Here is a 21,180-nt window from a genome sequence, read left to right as displayed (position 1 = left end):
GACTTCTTCTACGAACATTCTCTCATGCATTGCTCACTCTGTCATTCACGCATACAGAGACTTTTCTACACACACACAGACTGATCGCTAACTCTGTCATACACACATTCTGCTTTCAAACACAAAAAGGGTAAAAAATAATAAATAAACGACAACACAGTAATAAGCCGACGCTACACTGTGTTTATCGGCTTATTACAGTTAGCTTTACACCCCTGCTCCATCATGTATTGAAGTAATAAAGAAAACAAATGATGTTCCTCTTGCTGGCACCCTTAACATCCATTAACAACTTACCTTATTTCACTAGCTGGTCAGCCCCACCTCTTTATTTGTGGCTCAGTCGTGATCGAAAGTGTCTGGACAGGTTTGAGAGGCACAGTGAGGAGGTAAGCATACCTCTAGCTGCTGCTGCTATCGATCACCTCACTCCGTGTTTTTCTATGTCGCTTTCACAGACACACACAAATTCTGCATTTCATGCATACATTCACTCATACACAAACAGGCAGAAACAGTAATGCACTTAGACGACACACACTTAATGGATCAGGGTGTTTGGGGACCATTACTGTGTACATTGATGCATTTGGAAACGCGAAAAGTGAAAACATTTTGATTATGCATTTGGGAAAGAACACCATGGGCTGATTTGTCAATGTACTTACCAAATCAGTAATAGAAGCTTGTCCGCTTGTAAACACTTGGGTTGCATTTTCACCAGAGGAAGTACTTCAAACAGTTTTACTCCTGACAGAAACAGTAGTCGTTAGAGAGTTCCGCAACAAGTTTTGCACTGATTTGCGGCCAAACTCCATAATGCCTACGCCACAATGTGGGCGGGACATCAGGAGAGAGAACTACTGATATGCATATGTCGAAGGTACGTCACGAAGGTGGAGACAAATTCCACCTGAACGGATGCGATACAACAGAACGGGGGATGGGCTTATCTGCCCTACGCTAGGGAAGTGGTGAAAAGTAGAAACGAAAAGTTTTTTACTGCATTATGTTAACTGCACGTGGCTAGCCTGATTTTACAGGGATAAAAGAAAACTTGCAGTTGAGTTTATATGTGCTTGAGTCCGGAGTTTTCCTTTAACATGTAGAATTCAAGCCACACACACTGCAGAATGCAGTATTGTGGCAAAAAATGCTTTTTAAAGAATTAAAATCCAAGAATACTGCAGATAAGCCTGTATACAAATTGTTAGTCTGGCCACTAAATGTCATCACTGATTTCAGCAGCTGCTGACTTAAATTTAAAAATGGAAAGTATGTTTTTAATAAGTGCACTTAAATGAATTCCCCAAGTATTTTGGATCTTTTGGAATGGTAAAGCAAATTCACAGTGTGAAGCCAAACGGGGCATGTGGTATTTCATATAACATACTGAGAAATTTCGTATACTGTACAGAACCATAGCAACAGTACTATGATGCTTTAGGAATCTTGTCAGGAAATGTCACATACAAGTAAATCCCGAGGCTGTGGCAGTGATATGTGCTCCTAGAAAAGCTCCTGTTCAGAGGACTAGTTGAACAGGAGCCAGAGCTAAAGAGAAGTTAAGGTCTAGCTGTCATTAAGCTTTTGGAGCCAACAGACTGAATACAATAGCTAGCATTAGCAAAGAAACTTAAAGACAGGCAAGTTTCACATTTGAATTGAAACAATCTGAAGGTGATTAAAGTATAGCATTATACTTAATTTACAGTAGAAGAGCTCTGAAGATAACAAATACTTGAGTTCTTTTGAACTAGACTTAAACCATAGTTGTCCGGTAAAGCTAGATGAAGCAGTTTTTATACTGTATGAATTGCATATGCCATTCAGAAGATGCAGGTTTCTTAGACCCTCCACTGGTATTTCATTCACATCACAGGTATTCCAGACAGCTGGTTTGCAAGTAAGTATGAAGGCTTTGAAGGTAATGAAAACATAGTCTGGGATAGGAAACAAAAAACATGATTAGAGTGATACAGATGCCAGGTGGACTGAGGATGCATTATTTCAAGTTAAATACAAGCAAATGTAAAATCAAAGTAACAAGTATGAAATAAGTGGGTCATGCTCTGATGTCAGTGGATCTGAAATCTGATCTAGAAAAAATGTGAGCTGCTGTTCAGATGACAAGCCCAGAAAACAAACAAGCAAGCTTTACAGAGTTTTTTTTTTGTGTGAGTGGTTCAAAATCATGGCAAAGAAAACTGCTAGAGCATGACCCTCTTTGGAAAATTAACTTTAAACAGGAAAAGAGTTTTGAGACGCTCAGAACATGTGCATACAGTCAGAATGGTACAGGGCTGATGATCTGACAAGAGAATAAACCAATTATCTGGTTCATGAGCATTAAAAGATGTACAGAAGAGATGTGTATGTAAGAAATCCCACAAATAATGTTAAAGTTCAGGTAGAAACAGACAATAGATCTTTGCAGAATATACTGAAATGTCCTTGTACAAAGCAGTGCCCAAGTTTACAGTGTATGTTATTTCACCTTCAGAAGCATGAACTGAAAATGAAATAACAGAGCAGCAAGGGAACTCAACATGGCAAATGCGTTCTGTAGAACCCCTTTACCAGCGATGCATGAAGAATTACTAGAGGAGCTAGAGATTCTGGGATAATTCTGCATTTACCAATGCCTGAAGAAAAAGTAAAAGAATTTCAGAGATGCACTGGTACTAACTTAGAAGTACAGTTACTGTAAGATGCTTAGCAAAAAGATGCATCGACAAAAAGAAATGACAACTGAAATTCACTCTTTCTTTTCCATCAAATATGAAATAAAGTGCATGCAAGGATTAATATTCTTAGCTGACAAAATAATACCTCCTAATAGGCTGAGAAGACAAATGCGTGAGAGACTACAAATCAAATCTGGGAATAGTAACAAGCAAAGAAAAAAGCAAGATGTAATGTTTTGGTACACAGTGTTGATCCCAGAGTGTAGTACTGGGGTCTTGCCATCTGCAGTGTATACCATAACAATAGATTGGTGGAGTAAAGTATTCCGGATTGTCTGTGGAGCCACATGGGCAGATTTGCTACATTCCAAAGAAACAGCTTAATAAGATCCTTTGCAGTTTGTGGAAAGGATGGAAAGTTGTTTAGGGGCAGAACAGGCATTTATACTGGACAAATACATGTACTTTGAAGATAAACAAGAAAAAGTAACCAGAAGTGTTGTAATCAATCATTTTCCAAACAAAAGTGGAGTATAAGCAGATGTTGCAGAAAGAGCCTTCAGAAGATCTGTCTTTAAGTTAACCTGTACTGGAACACGAACGGTCTCCAGAAGACCAGATTTCCAGTATTAGTCCTGTTAAATATGACAGATGTGGAACAGTCTTAAGTGAAATGTTTATGCAGCCTGCTCCGGAGTTAAAAATGAGTCTGAGGATTGAAAGTTTCATTATAAAAACTGCATTATCATCGTATATGGATTTTAATTTGAGGTAAATAGCCCATGAGGTGTTGCTAATTGTAGTTGTAAAGTAATGCATGTTACTACATAGGCTATATATTATGTAGTTTTTTTTTACGCTCACAGGTTACAGAACATGTCCTGTGTCTGATTTATTTACTTGCCAGCCACACAGCACACTGATGTTCTTTTGCAGTGGTACACACAGTTATTCTCACCAAACAGGGTGTATAAACATTGTCCTCATTTCTGAACCATTTGGTTTGTTTGTGTCTTTCGGCTTTTCCCAGTTAGGAGTCGCCACAGCGGAACTCCGGTCCGATAATGATTGGCAGTAGATTTTTACGTGCTGGCTTGCCTGGCCTAACGCACAACCTTCAACGAAGGAACGCCCATTCACGCATGTCGCCACACAGAAGACGCTCTGAGAATCGAACGGGCAACGTCTAACTGTGAGGCGCCAATGCTATCGCAGCATCACCAACGCAGATTCTGGACCATTTGGTAAATAAGAAAAAAGAATTTGTGATTACAGAACTACATTACAGTTTCATCTTAAATCTTGAAGCTGGATAGTGCGAGTCAGCAAAACAGAAATACACAGGCTCAGAGCCATAGCTTGGGTGAGTGAAGGGTCAGCTGTCCTGGGTGCAAGCTGGTAGGGGGTAGGAATGGCAATGCCATTTGGATAAAAGTGAAGCACCAGCATTTATTTAGTATTGTAACTCAGCTTTGGTGCTGGTATTCACTCATTTAAGCAGCTGTTTAAAGACATGAAAATAAATCTTGCAGATGCATTCTTTAAAGAGAGCAAGATGCACACTGGAGAAGGGCTTTAGATAATCTGTGTGAGTATATTTAACAGTAAATTCAGGATAAATGTACTGCATGGAGTTATCCCATATTACATGTATTGTATGGTAGTATCCCATATGTATGTACATATTCTAAAGATTCTAGTTGTCTACTGATGTACTATGTTCTTCATCTGTAACAATGTTTGTAATTTTTAATTGCTATGTTGATCAAATTGTTAATTGGTATGTAAATCCAATGCAACTACTTTCTGTATATTTTAACTGTGGAGCTTTTCTCCCCGGGCCTTCGCTGAAAATGGACCTACGTCTAGTCAGCAAATGTAAATACATAAACATACAAACACATTTTTATTTATTTAGTTAGTTTGCATTTGGTTACCAGGAAAATACAACTGGGTTTCAAACTCATTTTCAATAGAGGCATGGGAAGAAAAGCTAAACAAATTGTTCTTTATAATACATGCAAGATACAGTTAATGTTGATTCTGATAGATATCGGATATAGTAACACTGTGCTAAGTGAGCATTGGCTTACATTTGAACTGGTATATAGTAAGTGAACCAAAGCATTAACAAGTAATGAAAGAATGCCTGTCAAATTTGTAGTACTGTTGTGGTATTTACCCGCTTACTTTAAATAATAAAGAAGATGTGTAGTTCGGGGTGGGACAAGGAATAGGATTAGGAATAAAAAGTTAAGTTGGGAAAAAGTGAGTGAAGTGAGGAAAGAGCAGAAGATGGTTACCTTTAGCAGACTGAAAGGAGTAGTCTATCAGGCTAAGTCATACCAAGAAGAAAAAGTAGAAGTAGGGAGACCGAGGATAGTAGGAGAAAGTTTTATTTCAGTGTAAGTTATAGGAGATGATGATGTCCTTCAAGGATGCATCTGCAGTCATCACATATGGGTTGTCCTGCCTCAAGCAGCCCTTCGGTCGGCCGGATTCCAAAGTCTGGGTCCGGCGTCGGCTGATGTCACCCTCTTCCCAACGTCAGAGCGCCTGGGGTATAAAAGCGTCAGCCGACGCCATCTTCCCCAGTCTTTCTTGCCGCGTGGTGCCCGAAGCAGAAGCAGTTTGCAAGTGCTGGTCGGCCAGCTCCTGTAATTCAGCTACAGAAGTCCCATTGGGGACTCTTTCTTGCCTCAGCCGATGTCAGATAAAGTTAATAATTGCTTAACTTGTGGGAAACAAATACCTCATAAGGATTTCCACTCTTACTGCCTCCCCTGCCTAGGCCCAGACCACGACGTCTCGGCCTGTTCAGCCTGTGCTTCCTTCAACCGACGCACTCTTAGACGTCGGGCGGAGTTTGCAGAGGAATTTTTTGGGGCTAGTTTTTCATACAATATGCCGTCGGAGACTCCGACTTCACATTTAACAAAGAAACGGAAGGACAAGGACCGACACGCTGGCCGTGGTTTCGGCTGAAACCACGGCCAGGCCTACCGCGAGTGTCTCTGTCTTGGCTGAAACAGAGTCCTTGGTACCTCCGACCCCCGAAACCGCTCAACCGACAACCTCAGCCCCGGAGGCCCCTGCTGAGTCGGTTATTGAATTTCCCTCAGAAACTGGTGTCTTGGAAACTTCCGACACCATTCCTCTAGACAAAACTACACCAGCACGTGGTGCAGCTAGGCCTCCTGCATCCATGTCCATAAAGGCTTTCACCAGGGCTAAAGCTGCTAAACATACAAAAGCTATGCCTCCCAGGGTTATTCCTCAGGGACCCTCTACCAGTTCACAGATTCTAACTTTAGCAGAGGACCTTATTTCCTTAATTAGGGGCTCTCAACCCCATCCGGACAGAGGCTCTCAACCCCCTCTAGACAAAAGGCCCAGGGTTGAGCCCTCTGATCCCCACTCCTCAGAGGAGGCCTCTGATGGCTCTGCTCTCTCGGACTACCAGGAGGAGGCTTTTTTGGCCTACGAGGATTCTGATGCAGAGGAATCAATCCCCTCGGCCTCCCCTCCTGAAGAACTATCCTTCGGGGAGACCCTTCACACTGTGAGAGAGCATTTCAAATGGCAGGGCCAGGAATTCTCTGATTCCAGGAAAAGATTAAGAACTTTTCTGCATTTACCTCAGCATAGACCTTTGGCTATTCCTCCTATTTTCACTGTCATTGATGATGTGTACTCTGAGTCTAGCCGATAGGTACTACAGGGTCCCGGACTCGCATCTTTTTCTTTACAAGGCCCACTCTGCTGATCCAGAAACTATTTCCCAGGGCCCTAAAGGGGTTGCAGCTACCACTACTAAAAATCCACTCCCCTCTGATAGGGAGTCCAGGGCTTTAGAGAGATGGGGTAAAAAAGTGTATACTTCTGCTACTCTTTCTATGAGGGCATTAAATTGTCAATTTCATATGATACAGTACCAAGAGTATTTGTTAGATGAATTGCATAAGAAACTGTCTTCTCCTGAACCCCTAGATCGCAAATCACTTCAGGATCTGGTACATAACTCCCAGCAGGTTAGCAACCATTTCTTACAGTGTGGTTATGATGCATTGGAAGCTTCATGTAGGTCAGCTATGACAGGTGCAGTCATACGTAGGCATGCTTGGCTGAAGGAACAATCTCTGCCAGACCATGTTAAAGCTAAGCTTCTGGATGCTCCACTGGAAAAGCAAAAGTTATTTGGCTCCACTGCTCAGGAGGTCTTAAAGAAATTTGAGGAAAAGACAAAATCTGTACAAACAGTCAAAGACTTTCTACAAGTCCAACCACCAAGATTCAGCAGAAATTGGCCTACCAAGAATTGGTCCTTTCCGGACACAGAAAGATTCCAGAGAGGCAAGAACAGGCGTGCCAGAGGTAGAGGGCAAGCTAGAGGCTCCTACAGAGGACGTCAATGGCAGCCTCCCAACCAGAGAGGTAGTGCAGGACCTTCAACTGCTGCACAAGGACAGACTCAATGACTTTGCTTTGACTCCGCCAACCAGGGCTCAATTAGAAGCACCTTGGGCGGAAAGCTTTCCTTATTCTCAGAAAATTGGCACAGTATTACAAGAGACAAATGGACACTGCAAATAATAGACAAAGGATACAGGTTCCATTTTCACACATTGCCAAAAAGAAAAGGCATGCCAGACCTGCCACCAAATCAAAGGGCAGAGGCTTTGAAGCAAATCTCCAACTTAATGCAAATGAAAGCTATAGAAAAGGTTCCTCTTTCAGAACAAGGCCAAGGATTTTACTCCAGACTATTCCTTGTTCCAAGAAAAGAAAATCAATGGAGGCCTGTTCTCGACTTGTCCGCACTGAATACTTATCTCATTGTGCCAAAATTCAAAATGCTGACTCTACAGCAACTCCTTCCCATGCTGGGCAAGGGGTCTTGGCTGGTGACTCTAGACCTCAAGGAGGCATACCTGCATGTCCCTATCAGACAAAGTTGCAGAAGACACCTCAGATTTCTTGCAGGTTCAGAGCATTATCAATTCTCAGCATTGCCCTTTGGCTTATCTACTGCCCAGAGTATTCACGAAATGCCTGGCATCAGTGATTGCACACTGCAGACTTCAGGGATTCAAATATACCCATATCTGGACGACTGCCTTATACAAGCGGACAGCCAACAAACTTTGGTAAAGGACTTGAATTATGCCATCCGCCTACTGCAGGCCTTGGGATATACAGTCAACATTCACAAATCAAGACTTGTTCCATCCCAAAGAATAACTTTTCTGGGTGCAGATCTAGACACAACCACCCAAATGGCTTTTCTCACAGAAGAAAAACAAAGACAACTACCGGATTACTTCAAGAATCTGACAAGACAAACTCAGCTGACTGCAAGGAAATTCCTGCAGGCCCTGGGTTACATGGCATCTTGCATTCTTCTGATTCCACAAGCAAGGCTGCATATGAGGAAACTACAATGGTACCTAAGGAGTTTATGGACTCAGCACAGTCACAGCTTAGAAACTTTGATCCCACTCATTCCATGCCTCCAAAAGGAATTTCTGTGGTGGGCTCAAGCAAGCCAGTCGAACAGGGGTCTGCCCTTCAGCAAACCAATAGCTAGCCAAACCATTACAACGGACGCTTCAGACCATGGTTGGGGAGCACACATGGAGGGCAGATGTATTCAAGGACTATGGTCACAAAAGGAGCTACGCATGCACATAAACCAAAAGGAAATGCTGGCAGTGATACATGCAATCGAGGCCTTCAAACCCTTTCTGCATCAAGGCCACCTGCTAATAAGGACAGACAACACCACAGTTATGTGGTACATAAACAAGCAAGGAGGTACCCATTCCTACCCTCTTTGCAGACTGGCAATGAATCTATGGGAGCTTTCCTTGAAACTCAATATAGAGCTGCAATCCCAGTTTGTGCCAGGGAAAGACAATATACTGGCGGACAGCTTAAGCAGAAATATCATGGATGCACACGAATGGATGCTGCACCCAGACATCTTCCTACAGATAACACAATCATGGGGAAGGCCAGACATAGATCTTTTTGCCTCCCCCCCACAATCATCAGCTGAAGAAATTCTGCTCAAGGACATACCACCCACAAGCATGGAAAGTGGACGCCCTATCTTTCAGCTGGAGAACTCTAACAGTGTATGCATTTCCACCTCTTCCATTAATGACCAAGGTCTTACTGAAGATCAGGACAGAGCAGCCAAAAGTGATTCTGATAGCTCCGGACTGGCCAAGACAGCACTGGTACCCACTGTTAAAGAGCATGTCACGCACGAAACCATGGCCTCTTCCTCAATGGCCACTTCTCCTGACACAACACAATTACAAAACTCTGCATTCCAACCTGAAAACCTTGCAACTAACAGCCTGGAAAATACCTGGACTCCTCCTCAGGATAAGCTATCCAAGAGAGTGAAGGATATCATCATGGAAGCTCGCAGGCCTTCCACAAGAAAGGCATATTCAGCAAAATGGAAAAGATTTCACACTTGGAGCACCACAAAGGGCCTAGATGCGACAGTGATGAACATGGCACATATCCTGGAATACTTGGCAGAAATGCTCCATAATGGCCTGTCTTACTCTTCCATTAAAATTCATGCTTCAGCAATTTCAGCAGAGTACAATACTGACCCACCTGTCTTTTCTCATCCTCTCCTAAGACAGTTTCTAAGAGGAATTAAAAACATCAATCCTCCAAGGAAACCTCCAGTGCCTACTTGGGACCTTAACTTCGTGTTGGAAAAACTAACTCTGCCTCCCTTTGAACCAGCAGTATCTGCAGAACTACAGTTCCTGTCTTGGAAGACTGCCTTCCTTCTGGCCATAACCACAGCAAGAAGAGTATCTGAGTTACAGGCCCTCATGGCAGTACAGCCATTTCTTATTTTTCATCAGGACAGAATCTCATTGAGAACCAATCCTTCATTTATGCCAAAGGTGGTATCCAGGGTCTCATTAAACCAAGTTATTCACCTGCCTACCTTAATTCCAAATCCACAAAACAAAGGGGAGAAACTAATGCACACCCTGGACATACACAGACAGTTGCGCTACTACTTGGACAGAACTAAAAGCTACAGAAAAACTGATCAGCTGTTGGTGGCATATGCTGCTGGTGCACAAGGAAAAGCAATTTCCAAACGGACAATTTCAAAATGGATAGGGAATTGCATACGTTTTTGTTATTCCTTTCATGGAAAAACTGTGCCAGCTAACATTAGACCTCATTTCACCAGAGCCACAGCCACCTCCACAGGCTTCTTAAGAGGGGTGGCTATCAAGGACATTTTAGAAGCTGCTACATGGAGCTCCATGCATACATTTTCCAAGCATTACAATTTACCTTTATATTCCAGATCCAGAGCAGGCTTTGCTATGGCAGTCCTGCAGGGCATTTTTAGCTACACCATCCTTTACATAGATCCTCCACCCCCAGTATGGCTGTGGTATTCTACCCATATGTGATGACTGCAGATGCATCCTTGAAGGACATAGTACAGTTTTGTACCTACCATAAATGTAGATGTCCGATAGGTATGCATCTGCAGTCAGGTTTACCCTCCCTCCTTCCCCTCTTGAGTATTTATTGGGTACTTTCCCCTCTCATAGCTAGCTGGGGTTATCTATTATGGTGTATTTGTTTTATATATTTATATATATATATATATATAAATATATATATATATATATATATATATATATATATATATATATATATATATATATATATATATATATATATATATATATATATATATATGCATATATATTTCTGTGCATGTTTGGAATTTATTGCATTTCTCCAAATTTAGCCTTCCTTGAGGGCACCTGGCATCTGGGGCAATAAACACTGAGGAAGATGGCATCGGCTGATGCTTTTATACCCCAAGCGCTCTGACGTCAGGGAGAGGGCGACATCAGCCGACGCCGGACCCAGACTTTGGAATCCGGCCGACCGAAGGGCTGCCTGAGGCAGGACAACCCATATGTGATGACTGCAGATGCATATCTATCGGACATCTACATTTATGGTAGGTACAAAACTGTACTTTCTTTGTGTTTCACTGTTGCAGTCATTACATTTGGGTAATCCTGCTGGCAGGTTGCCCTCAGTCGGCCTGAATTCCAAAGTCTTGGGTCCTGCATCGGTTGCTGTCACCCCTTCCCTGATGTCAGGTCGTCAGGGGTATAAAAGATGCAGCCGACGCCATTTTCTTCAGTCTTTTTTGCTGCGCGGTGCCCGAAGCAGAAGCAGTTCGCAAGTGCCGGTCGGCTGACTCCTGAGATTTTTGTGTTCGAGTTTCAGATTCAAAGTCTTCATTAAAAGCTAAGTACCCCATTAGGGAAATTTTTTCTTGCTCCAGACTGATGTCAGAAAAAGTTAATAATTGTATTTCTTGTGGGAAGCAAATACCTCCTAAGGACTTTCATTTTTACTGTATTCCTTGCCTAGGCCCTGACCACGACGTTTCTAGTTGTCAATTTTGTGCTAGATTTAACCAACGCACTATTAAGCGTCGGTACGATTTCGCATTGTTATTTTGGGTGCAGATTTAATTATACAATGTCTTCGGATAGCCATCTGACTACCGGAGTTCACAAAAAGCACAAAGAAAAAGAGAGAGACAGGCAACCGAGGTCCAAAACCGACGACGAAGCTTCTTCTAAGCCAGTCGCCGGTTCTCAGTGAGGTGCTTTCGCAGCCCCTGACGCTTGCTACTTTAGAGTCACAGGCCGCTACATACTCCCACGTGGAGTCGGTCAGGCCACTGGAAACTCAAGGTATTGGAGCCTCGGAGACTATTCCCTCAGATGGCTCCGGAGCCGCTGAGCAGGCATCGGCTTCTGAGGGTGTATTCAGGCCTAAACAATTATACATTAAACAGACTTCATCTTCAAAGCAAAGACTAAAGCACCTTTAAGGCAAAGAAACAAATTCACCAGCCACATGGACAGGCCTCCATGCCCAAAAATCAGAAGCTCAAAATGGCCGAAGACTTAATTACCTTGATCAGGGGTTCCCATCCCCCTCCTGATAAGAGGCCTAGGCAAGAGACAGACTATTAATCTTCAGATCAGGTTTCCATTTCCTCTGATTCCTCTTCTGATCAGGAATATTCTCTTCCCCCCATGAGGATTCTGATGCTGAAGAATCCATTCCTTCAGCTTCTCCTCCTGAGGACTATTCCTTTGGGGAAACTTTGCATACCATGAGGGAGCATTTCCACTGGGAGAGCCAAGATTTTTCAGAATCTAAGAGGAGGCTCCGGGACTTCCTTCTACTACCTCAACACAGGCCTCTAGCTATTCCACCTGTGTTAGACATTGTAGATGTGTTTTCATAGTCTAGTCTGACTCCTGACTCCTTACCTCCATCTCCTGTTAAGCCCAATGGATACTACAGGGTTCCTGACTCTCATAAATTCCTTTTCAAAAACCCTGCTGCAGACCCAGAAACTATTTCTCAGGGTCCCAAAGGGGTTAAGGCTTCCACTGCAAAAAACCCTACCCCCTCTGACAGAGATTCTAGGGCACTGGATAGATGGGGAAAAAAGATTTACACATCTGCTACCTTGGCTATAAGGGCCTTAAACTGCCAGTTTCATATGCTCCGATATCAGCAATTTGTCATGACACTGCTTAAACAGAAAATGTTGGTAAATTCTGAATGTGCAGAAAACAAAGAAATGCAGGATTTATTGCATGCAGCTGAACAAGTTGGAAAGCATACTTTGCAATGTGGTTTTGATTCTCTGGAGGCCTCCTGCAGGGCCGCTGTTACTGGTTCTGTAATTAGGAGGCATGCTTGTTTAAAGGAACACAATCTGCCTGATCATGTCAAAGCTAAATTATTAGATGCACCATTACAGCATGATACCTTGTTTGGTGTTAAGGCAGAAGAGGTGTTAAAGAAAATGGAGGACAAAGCTAAATCTATGCAAACAGTCAAAGATTTTTTACAAGTACAGCCACCTAGATTTAGCAGACACTGGCCTACAAAGAATTGGTCCTTTCCAGTGTCAGACAGACCTCAAAGGGGCAGATCCAGACGCCCTAGAGGCAGATCCCAGCCGCATGGTTCGTACAGGTGTAAGCAATGGGGTGGTTCTACCTCCAAAGGTGGAGAAGACAAATCACAACCATACAGGAAACGATCCCAATGACTTCCCCTGCCTGCACCAAGCACTCATCTACTGGCAGCACCCTTAGGGGGAAAAAATAGCACTTTTTTCTCAAAATTGGCACATTATAACCCAGGACAAATGCGTTCTAGACATAGTGTCACAAGGCTACAAGTTTCACTTCCATACCCTGCCAAGGGCAAACGGTTGGCCAGACCTGCCAAAAAATCAATGGGCAGAGGCTCAAAAACAGGTCTCATCCCTCATGGACATGGGGGCTATTCAACATGTGCTACAGCAAGAGCAGGGACAAAGATTTTACTCAAGACTGTTCTTGGTACCCAGAAAGGACAAAGCATGGAAACCAATACTGGACCTATCTATTCCAAACACTTTCCTGGATGTACCAAAATTCAAGATGTTGACCTTGCAGCAGCTACTGCCCATGCTGGGCAGAAAGGCTTGGCTCGTCACTTTAGACCTAAAGAGGCATACCTGCATGTCCCAGTCAGACAATCATGCAGAAGATGCATCAGATTCAAGGCTGGTTCAAAGCATTACCAATTCTCTGCACTGCACTTTGGCTTATCTACTGCACCCAGAGTCTTCACAAAGTGCCTGGCACCAGTAATTGCTTTCTGCAGACAGAGGAATACAAATATATCCTTACTTGGACGACATTCTACTACAGCATCTGGTGTTTGTGAAAAGACTTTTAATATGCCTAGGCTACACAGTCAACAAAAAGACATCAAAACTAGTACCCTCTCAAGAGATAATATTCCTGGGTGCAAGCTTAATACAACTGCCCAGATGGCTTATCTCACACCAGACAAACAAAGGCAACTGACTACCTATTTCAAGGAAATGACAACAAAGGCCCAGTTGTCTGCAAGAAAAATTCTGCATGCTTTGCGCTTCATGGCATCCTGCATCCTACTAATTCCATATGCAAGACTGCATATGAGGAAACTTCAATGGTACCTAAAAAGTGTCTGGACACAACATTGCCACAGCCTGGAAACAATGATTACTCTCATTCCCTGCCTGCAACAGGAGTTTTGATGGTGGGCAAAAGGCTTGTCACCAAAACAAGGGACAGCCATTCTCACTACCCCCTGCCAGGCAGAACCTAACAACGGATGCATCAGATTATGCCTGGGGGGCCCATATGGCAGGAAGAGGCATTCAGGGCACCTGGTCCACAAATCATATGCATCTACATATCAATCAAAAAGAGATGCTAGCTGTTCAAAATGCCCTGACAGCCTTCAGTGACCTAATTCATCCGGGACACCTACTGATAAAGACAGACAATACCACTGTCATGTGGTACATAAACAAGCAGGGGGGCAGGCATTCTTACTCCCTTTGCAGACTAGCCATGGCTTTATGGGACACAGCATTGACTTACCAAGTTCATCTGCAGGCACAATTCCTGCCAGGAAAGGACAATACTCTGGCAGACGAACTAAGCAGAAACCTCATGGATCCCCACGAGTGGCACCTGGATCCACAAGTCTTCAGTATGATAACAAAGAAATGGGGATGCCTGGACATATTTACCTCCCCTCACAACTATCAACTAAAAAGATTCTGCACAAGGACGTATCACAGACAACCATGCAAAGTAGACGCCCTATCAGTATATGCCTTTCCTCCACTGCCTCTCCTCCCCAAGGTACTCCTAAAGGTGAGACAGGAAAAACCAAAAATTATTCTGATTGCCCCAGACTGGCCCCACCAGTACTGGTATCCGATCTTAAGGAACTTGTCTCAATGCCCAGCCTGGACCTTACCTGAAATACCTCATCTACTGCTCCAACAAAACAATCAGATTCTGCACAGCCAACTCAGGACTCTAAACCTGGCAGCATGGCGGATAATGTAGCCATACAAAGCACACCTCTCAGTAAAGCTGTGCTGGATGTCATTTTGGAAGCCAGAAGGCTTAGTACTAGAAAATCCTACGCTGGAAAATGGAAGAGATTTTGTGCTTGGAACCAAGCTGAAGGAACTGACACAGCTGTACCAAATATTCCTCAGATTTTGCAATACTTAACTGAGATGCTGGACAAAGGACTATCTTTTGCATTAATTAAAATTCATGCCTCTGCCATTTCGGCTCATTACAATACAGAGCCACCACTTTTTTCTCATCCTTTATTAAGGCAGTACCTCAGATGAGCCAAAAATTTAAGGCCTCCAAGGAGATCACCAATACCTGCATGGGACCTCAATTATGTCTTAGAAAAACTCACCCTACCTCCTTTTTAGCCAGATGCAACTGCGGTTATTAAGATTTTATCTTGGAAAACAGCTCTGCTCCTAGCAATAACTTCTGCAAGATGAGTGTCAGAGCTACAGGCTCTTATGGCTGTGGAACCTTTTATCATTTTTTATCCAGACAGGGTCTCTGACAAACCCTACATTTATGCCTAAGGTGGTATCCAGTGTAGCCCTAAACCAAACTATTCATTTGCCAACTTTTTATCCAAAACCACAGAACAAGGAGAAAATTCTGCATTCTTTGGACGTACACAGACAACTTGGATTCTGTTTGGACAAAACTAAAGTTTTCAGAAAAACAGAACAATTACTAGTGGCATGTGCTGCAGGATCACAAGGAAAAGCCATCTCCAAGCAGACTATTTCAAAGTGGATAGGTCACTGCATTAGTTTCTGCTACTCTCAGCATGGCAAGCCAGTGCCTAAGGGCATTAGGCCACATTCAACCAGAGCTGCAGCCACTTCTGCAGCCTTTCTCAGGGGAGTACCAACCAAAGACATTTTAGAGGCTACTAGTTGGAGTTCAGTGCACACCTTTACAAAGCATTATAATCTGCCACTTTACTCTAAATCCAGAGCAGGCTTTGCCACTGCAGTTCTGCAGGGCCTCATAGCCGCTCCTAATGTTTAGCTCCAGCCCCCCAACCATAGCTTTGGACTCTACCCAAATGTAATGATTGCAACAGTGAAACACGAAGAACATAGTACAGTTGTGTACACTTACCATAAATGTAGATGTTCGAGTGTATTCACTGTTGCAGTCCAGGTTACCCACCCGCCATCCCCCTTATTTCTGCTGGAACTTATCTTTACTTCTCTGATATATACAACCTATGTGGTGTATTTGCTTGTAGATGAAGTTAAAGTTTATTTTGGTGCATGTATGTTTTATATATATATCTAGTCTACCCTTTTGGGGGCACCTGACATCTGGGGCAAGAAAAACTGAAGAAAATGGCGTCGGCTGCATTTTTTATACCCCTGACTACCTGACGTCAGGGAAGGGGCGACAGCAACCAACGCAGGACCCAAGACTTTGGAATTCAGGCCGACTGAGGGCAATCTGCCAGCAGGATTACCCAAATGTAATGACTACAACAGTGAATACACTCGAACATCTACATTTATGGTAAGTGTATACAACTATACTTTCTTGTTTAGTAACATAATAAAATGGGACTAAGATGAGGTAGGGCTAATTGGATAATGAAATGAATGGAGAGTGACTGCAGCTGTCTGGGAAAAGAGCCATGACAGAGCTATGATGTTTTTAAGTGGACCTGGAGATTGGTTTTAAATTGGTGAGTATTGTCTATTGGTCTCCGTGTAAAGGGAGTATTCCACAATTTTGCAATGTGACAGGAATATAGTATGTCATCAGCTCTGTGAAAACATTTTTATGAGACCTGCACCTCACCTACTACATAAGTAGACTGTGTGTGTTTCTGAGTAGATAAAATATTATTAGATGTGGTGATGACACATACAAGATATGGATAGGTTGGGTTTATGAAATTAACTGTGACATTTCTTTATGTACCTCTTCAAAGGTTGAGGAAACAGAATCACTTGGGTTTGATAGGTTTAGAGGATATCTCTATGGCTTATGAGTGCACATTTCCATGCACCCATGATAAACCTCCTTTGAAACAGTTTGGTGAGCAAAACCAATGTCTTGGGCTCTTCTTAGAGTGGCATTATGGCATCACCTAACCCAGACTGCTCCCGCATTTCCATGATGTGCATGCCCTATCTCCATGCCACCTTTAACAGTTGTACAAGCTGCTAATCAAACTTGGATCTCCTGTTTCATGGTTTGGGCTTTATCCCAGTATACCAACAGAGCTGAGACATGTCCACCTTGATTATTTTATAACTGTGGTATGATTGGAGGAATTCATTTATATCATACCCAGTCAGTATTAATTTAGTGTCAAACTATCTTGTCAGTGTAGACATTTTTAACCCTTGTTTAGAAGTTGTGGTAGTCTGATCAAGAATACAAGATAAATGTTTGTAATATTTGTCATTTTTCTTTTTACAGCAGTATCTAGACCTCTTCCAGTGACTTTCCATCGAGGTAAGTAAGAGAGGATCTGAGGGAATTCTAAGTGCATGTTAATTATGAGACTAAGTGAAATTATTGCTTTTGTAGTATTTAGGTATAAGTGTAGTATGTAGCTTGCAAATATTTGGGCACATCAGGAAGTGGGGAATTTTGGAAGCTGTGGTTAATTCTGGAAATGTGCTTAGATATGATGTACACTTTAGATATTGAAAGTCTGCTTTCAAAATGCACTGCATAAAATATGTATGTGTGCTAATAAATAGCTGTTCTGAAGAAAGGTTATAATTCCTCTGAACTGGAGTAACTTATTGGAAATCAGACTGACAGTAGAAGTAAATCCATCTCAGCATATTGTCTAGATCCTGAGTATAGTTAATCAATATTAAAAATTAACAGCAATATAAAAAATAATGGTTTATGTGAGAAACAGACCTGTACTCCTAGGGTAGGAGCTGTACCTTCCCGTCACCTAAAATTTGATGAAGTAAAATGTTTGTCATTCTGCAGAAATTCCGCAGGGAAAGGACATTTTTTTCCCAAATAGCAGCCTTCTCAAGGCTTTTGCATAGAGAGATCACTTGAGATTTAGGTTTTCCTATAATGCAAATCACATGCGAAAATTGTGAACCAAAAAATTATATGCATCAACCCCATGATCATGCCACATTGAAGAAAAGGGGAACCCTCCTTGAAAAGTTCAGTGCTTGCATGCACAATACAATACATTGTGATGAAACTCGCAGCAGTATTAAATTTTCCCGCTAAAACCACCCAGGTACTGTGCCATCACAATCACATAACTATACCAAAGATTTGTCTGGGCAACAAACTATGTGGAACTTAGTTTCTTGGAAAGCTGTTTAAACTAACTGTAGCCAAAAATGTAAAGGTGTTTTCTTGTAAAATGGCTATTAAATTAGGATGAAAAGCAAATGGCACAACAGGTTGTAATTCCAACTCACTGAAATTAAAGTAAAGACTGAGTCTGTAAAACAGTAAAATAAAGAAACACATTTTAGAGGTGTTGGGCTCTCCAACTTGCTCCTCTCCTTTTACTTATGTAAACTACCTCAGAGGTGAAAATGTTGTACAGTTTTGTATACGAGAAGCTGCAACACTCCCAAAGCAAAATCTTTAGTTCACTGTTTGTTCTGTTAAAACTCCCCCCTTACACTGGCTAGCATAGGGTGCACTCAAGTAGTCTGTAGGGTCATGGTGTGTGTTTACTTTTGCAGTTGATGATGATGTCATTGTGTTCACTGCCCTTGAGTAATTACAGAAGTTGAACATCATGCTTATAATAAAAAATGGAAAGCATTGCCCTCATTGCTCTCAAATGAGTTGGGGACAAATCCAGACATAATCAGGGGCACCTCTAAAATGTTAGTGTCATTAAAATGAAAAACTGTTAGAATATGATAATGTGAATTAATGTATGTTTTCTGATGTAAAAGAAGTCTTTAACTCATTCACTCTGGAACAGACCAGGAAATGGTGACTGCTTACTTCCACCATAGGAACAAAAGTGCAGCCTGAGCTCTTTTTCAGATAATCCATTTGTAATACCTTACAGGAAACAAATGTTCATAAATCTTTAACCATAAGAGCTAGACTAAAAATGCAAAGGTTGTTCAGTGGATGGTGATCTTTCCAACGTTGTAAATGTTGGTAGTGTGCATCTATGTCATTATTGAATATTTGCCAAGGAATGCTGATGTTATGGATTTTTTTCTACCTTTTTGGAAAAACAAATCAAAATATCTTGGTAAATGTACCATGTTAGACCCATGCGATTTTTAAGTAATTTGTTTGTGTGAATGTCTGCTTTAAAATAATACCTTAACCATTATTGTGTGATGCTCCTTTACTGAGAAATTCTCAGAAATATGATTAAATATAATTTCTCATAATCCGATAATTTAACAAAGCATAATATCTCGTTACCTGTAACAGAGACTGCATATCAGTGTACAAGTTGTGTAGCTTAATGTCCGCTTCAAAACAATACATCATGTGTGTCAGTCACCATGCTCTCTTGCAAAGATGTGGGCATAATAATGAGAAATAACTTTATTTCCATCATAGGATAAATAAGCAGAGTATTTGATTTCTGTCCTTATAGATGTGCATTACTTTTTTTGCAGAAATTGGTTTGTTTGTTCTGCTGTGTATATTACCCTTCACCCCTGACTTTTCTTTACTTGCACACACATTCACAGAAATATGGCAAATACATTAATTTTCATAATCCTGCAAGCAAACAATGTGGGATATCTGTTCATGTGTGATACAGTTCATATAATTACATGAAGTTGTACATTTTTGTTAGGGGCTTCAAAAGGAAACCTCACTCATCACCTTGCCATATTTCCTAGCAGAGTTATTTACCAAAACATGAAAAAAATGTCATAATTTTCATAACCTGTTGTAAGCAAACTGTGATATGTTGTAAGTACTAACACTGTCTTCAAAATGACGTCTTACTTATCATGTTACCATGTTCCGTAGCAAAGTTATTTAACAAAATATGAAAAATATTTATAATTTTCATAGCCTAAGTCATAAACTGTGACATCTGCACATGTGTATGGCACACAGATACAGTTCTTTTACCATCTTGCAAGTACTAATACTGTCTTCAAAAAGTGGGTCTTATTCAACATGTTGACAAGTTCCCTACCACAGTTATTCGCCAAAATATGACAAAATATCATAATTTAATCTGAGTCATAAACAAACTGTGATATCTCTACATTTGTACAGCATACAGACACAGTTCTTTTACCATTTTGTAAGTGTTAATACTGTCTTCAAAATGAGGTCTTACTCAGCATGTTGAAATGTTTTCTACCACTATTTACCAAAATGTGAAAAAATATAATTTCATAACCCAAGTCCTAAACTGTGATATCTGTATATGTGTACAGCATACTGATAGCTCTTTTATCATCCTAAAATGAGCTTTTACTCATCATTTTGACATGTTCCATAGCAGACTTGTACAACTAAATATGAAAATTATCATTTTCATAACCTGAGTCATGATATGTAATATAGAGCGGCCACAGTGGTGCAGCGGTTAGTGTTGTCTCCTCACAGCAAGAGGTTCTCTGGTTCGATGCTTGGCTGGGGTGCCTTCTGTGCGGAGTCTGCATGTCCTCCCTGTGGTCGCGTGAGTTTCCTCCAGGTGCTCCGGTTTCCTCCCACATCCCAAAGACATGCTGTAGGTGGATTGGACACTCTAAATTGGCCCTAGGCATGAGTGCATGCATGTGTGTGCCTTCCATGGAAGGTTGGGCGCCGGGCTGGCAACTCAACACTGAAACTCCACTGCCAATCATGAGCGGACATGTGATCTGCTGTGGCGACCCCTAACTGGGAAAAAGCCGAAAGGAGAAGAAGTCATGATATGTAATATCTGTGCATATGAGCACAGCATACAATTACAGTTCTTTTACTGTGTTGTAAGTAGTGAAAAAAGATTTTTATAAAATTTAACAGAGTTTTACTTGCCATAGTGGTCCTACTTTTGGTCATGGTTGTTTTCCATCCTTTGTCAATAGGTGCATCATGCATTGATGCCATTACACAGTTGTGTAGATCAGTCAAGAACAGGTCAATGCCATCTTCATTTGTGTGAACTCCGTCACTTCTGAAAAGGTGAACATCTTCTGCAGTGATGCTGTTTTGGCTGATTGCTGATCCGCCAACCCTGTGCATTAAGCCATGCATGAACCCATTATGTAACCATCTGGCCTTGTACACTGCCCATTGGCTTTTTTGATTTCTCCAGTTCTGGCGAGGAATTGTCAGACCACACTAAATGACAATGTGGTCACCATGACACATGTTCATAAATTGCTTTGATTTGAAACCTCAGCTCTCCAAGTGGATGAGTGAAGACATTGTTCCCTCCAGTGTGCAACACAAGAATGTCAGGCTCAGGGTAGATGGACCACTTCTCTTCCAGCAACTGCAGAAGTCCACTGCAATGCATACCTCTTCTTGCAATC

The 21,180-nt window shown here is 41.8% G+C and overlaps 1 protein-coding gene across 3 annotated transcripts in view; it reads left to right on the top strand.

The window, feature by feature from the left end:
* Positions 1-21,180, top strand: part of CUTC (cutC copper transporter) — a 720,869-nt gene that overhangs the window by 370,241 nt on the left and 329,448 nt on the right. For all 3 annotated transcript variants that reach the window (XM_044056718.1, XM_044056716.1, XM_044056717.1), the window contains one exon: positions 17,144-17,179. In XM_044056718.1, the coding sequence (XP_043912653.1) occupies positions 17,144-17,179 (36 nt within the window). The remainder of the gene's footprint in view (positions 1-17,143; positions 17,180-21,180) is intronic.

The sequence above is a fragment of the Protopterus annectens genome, chromosome 14.part0, assembly GCF_019279795.1.
Source record: "Protopterus annectens isolate FY-2018-M chromosome 14.part0, PAN1.0, whole genome shotgun sequence".
Lineage (NCBI taxonomy): Eukaryota > Metazoa > Chordata > Ceratodontiformes > Protopteridae > Protopterus > Protopterus annectens.
The sequence above is the reverse complement of the archived record's forward strand: the minus strand, read 5'-3'. Positions and strand labels throughout refer to the sequence as shown.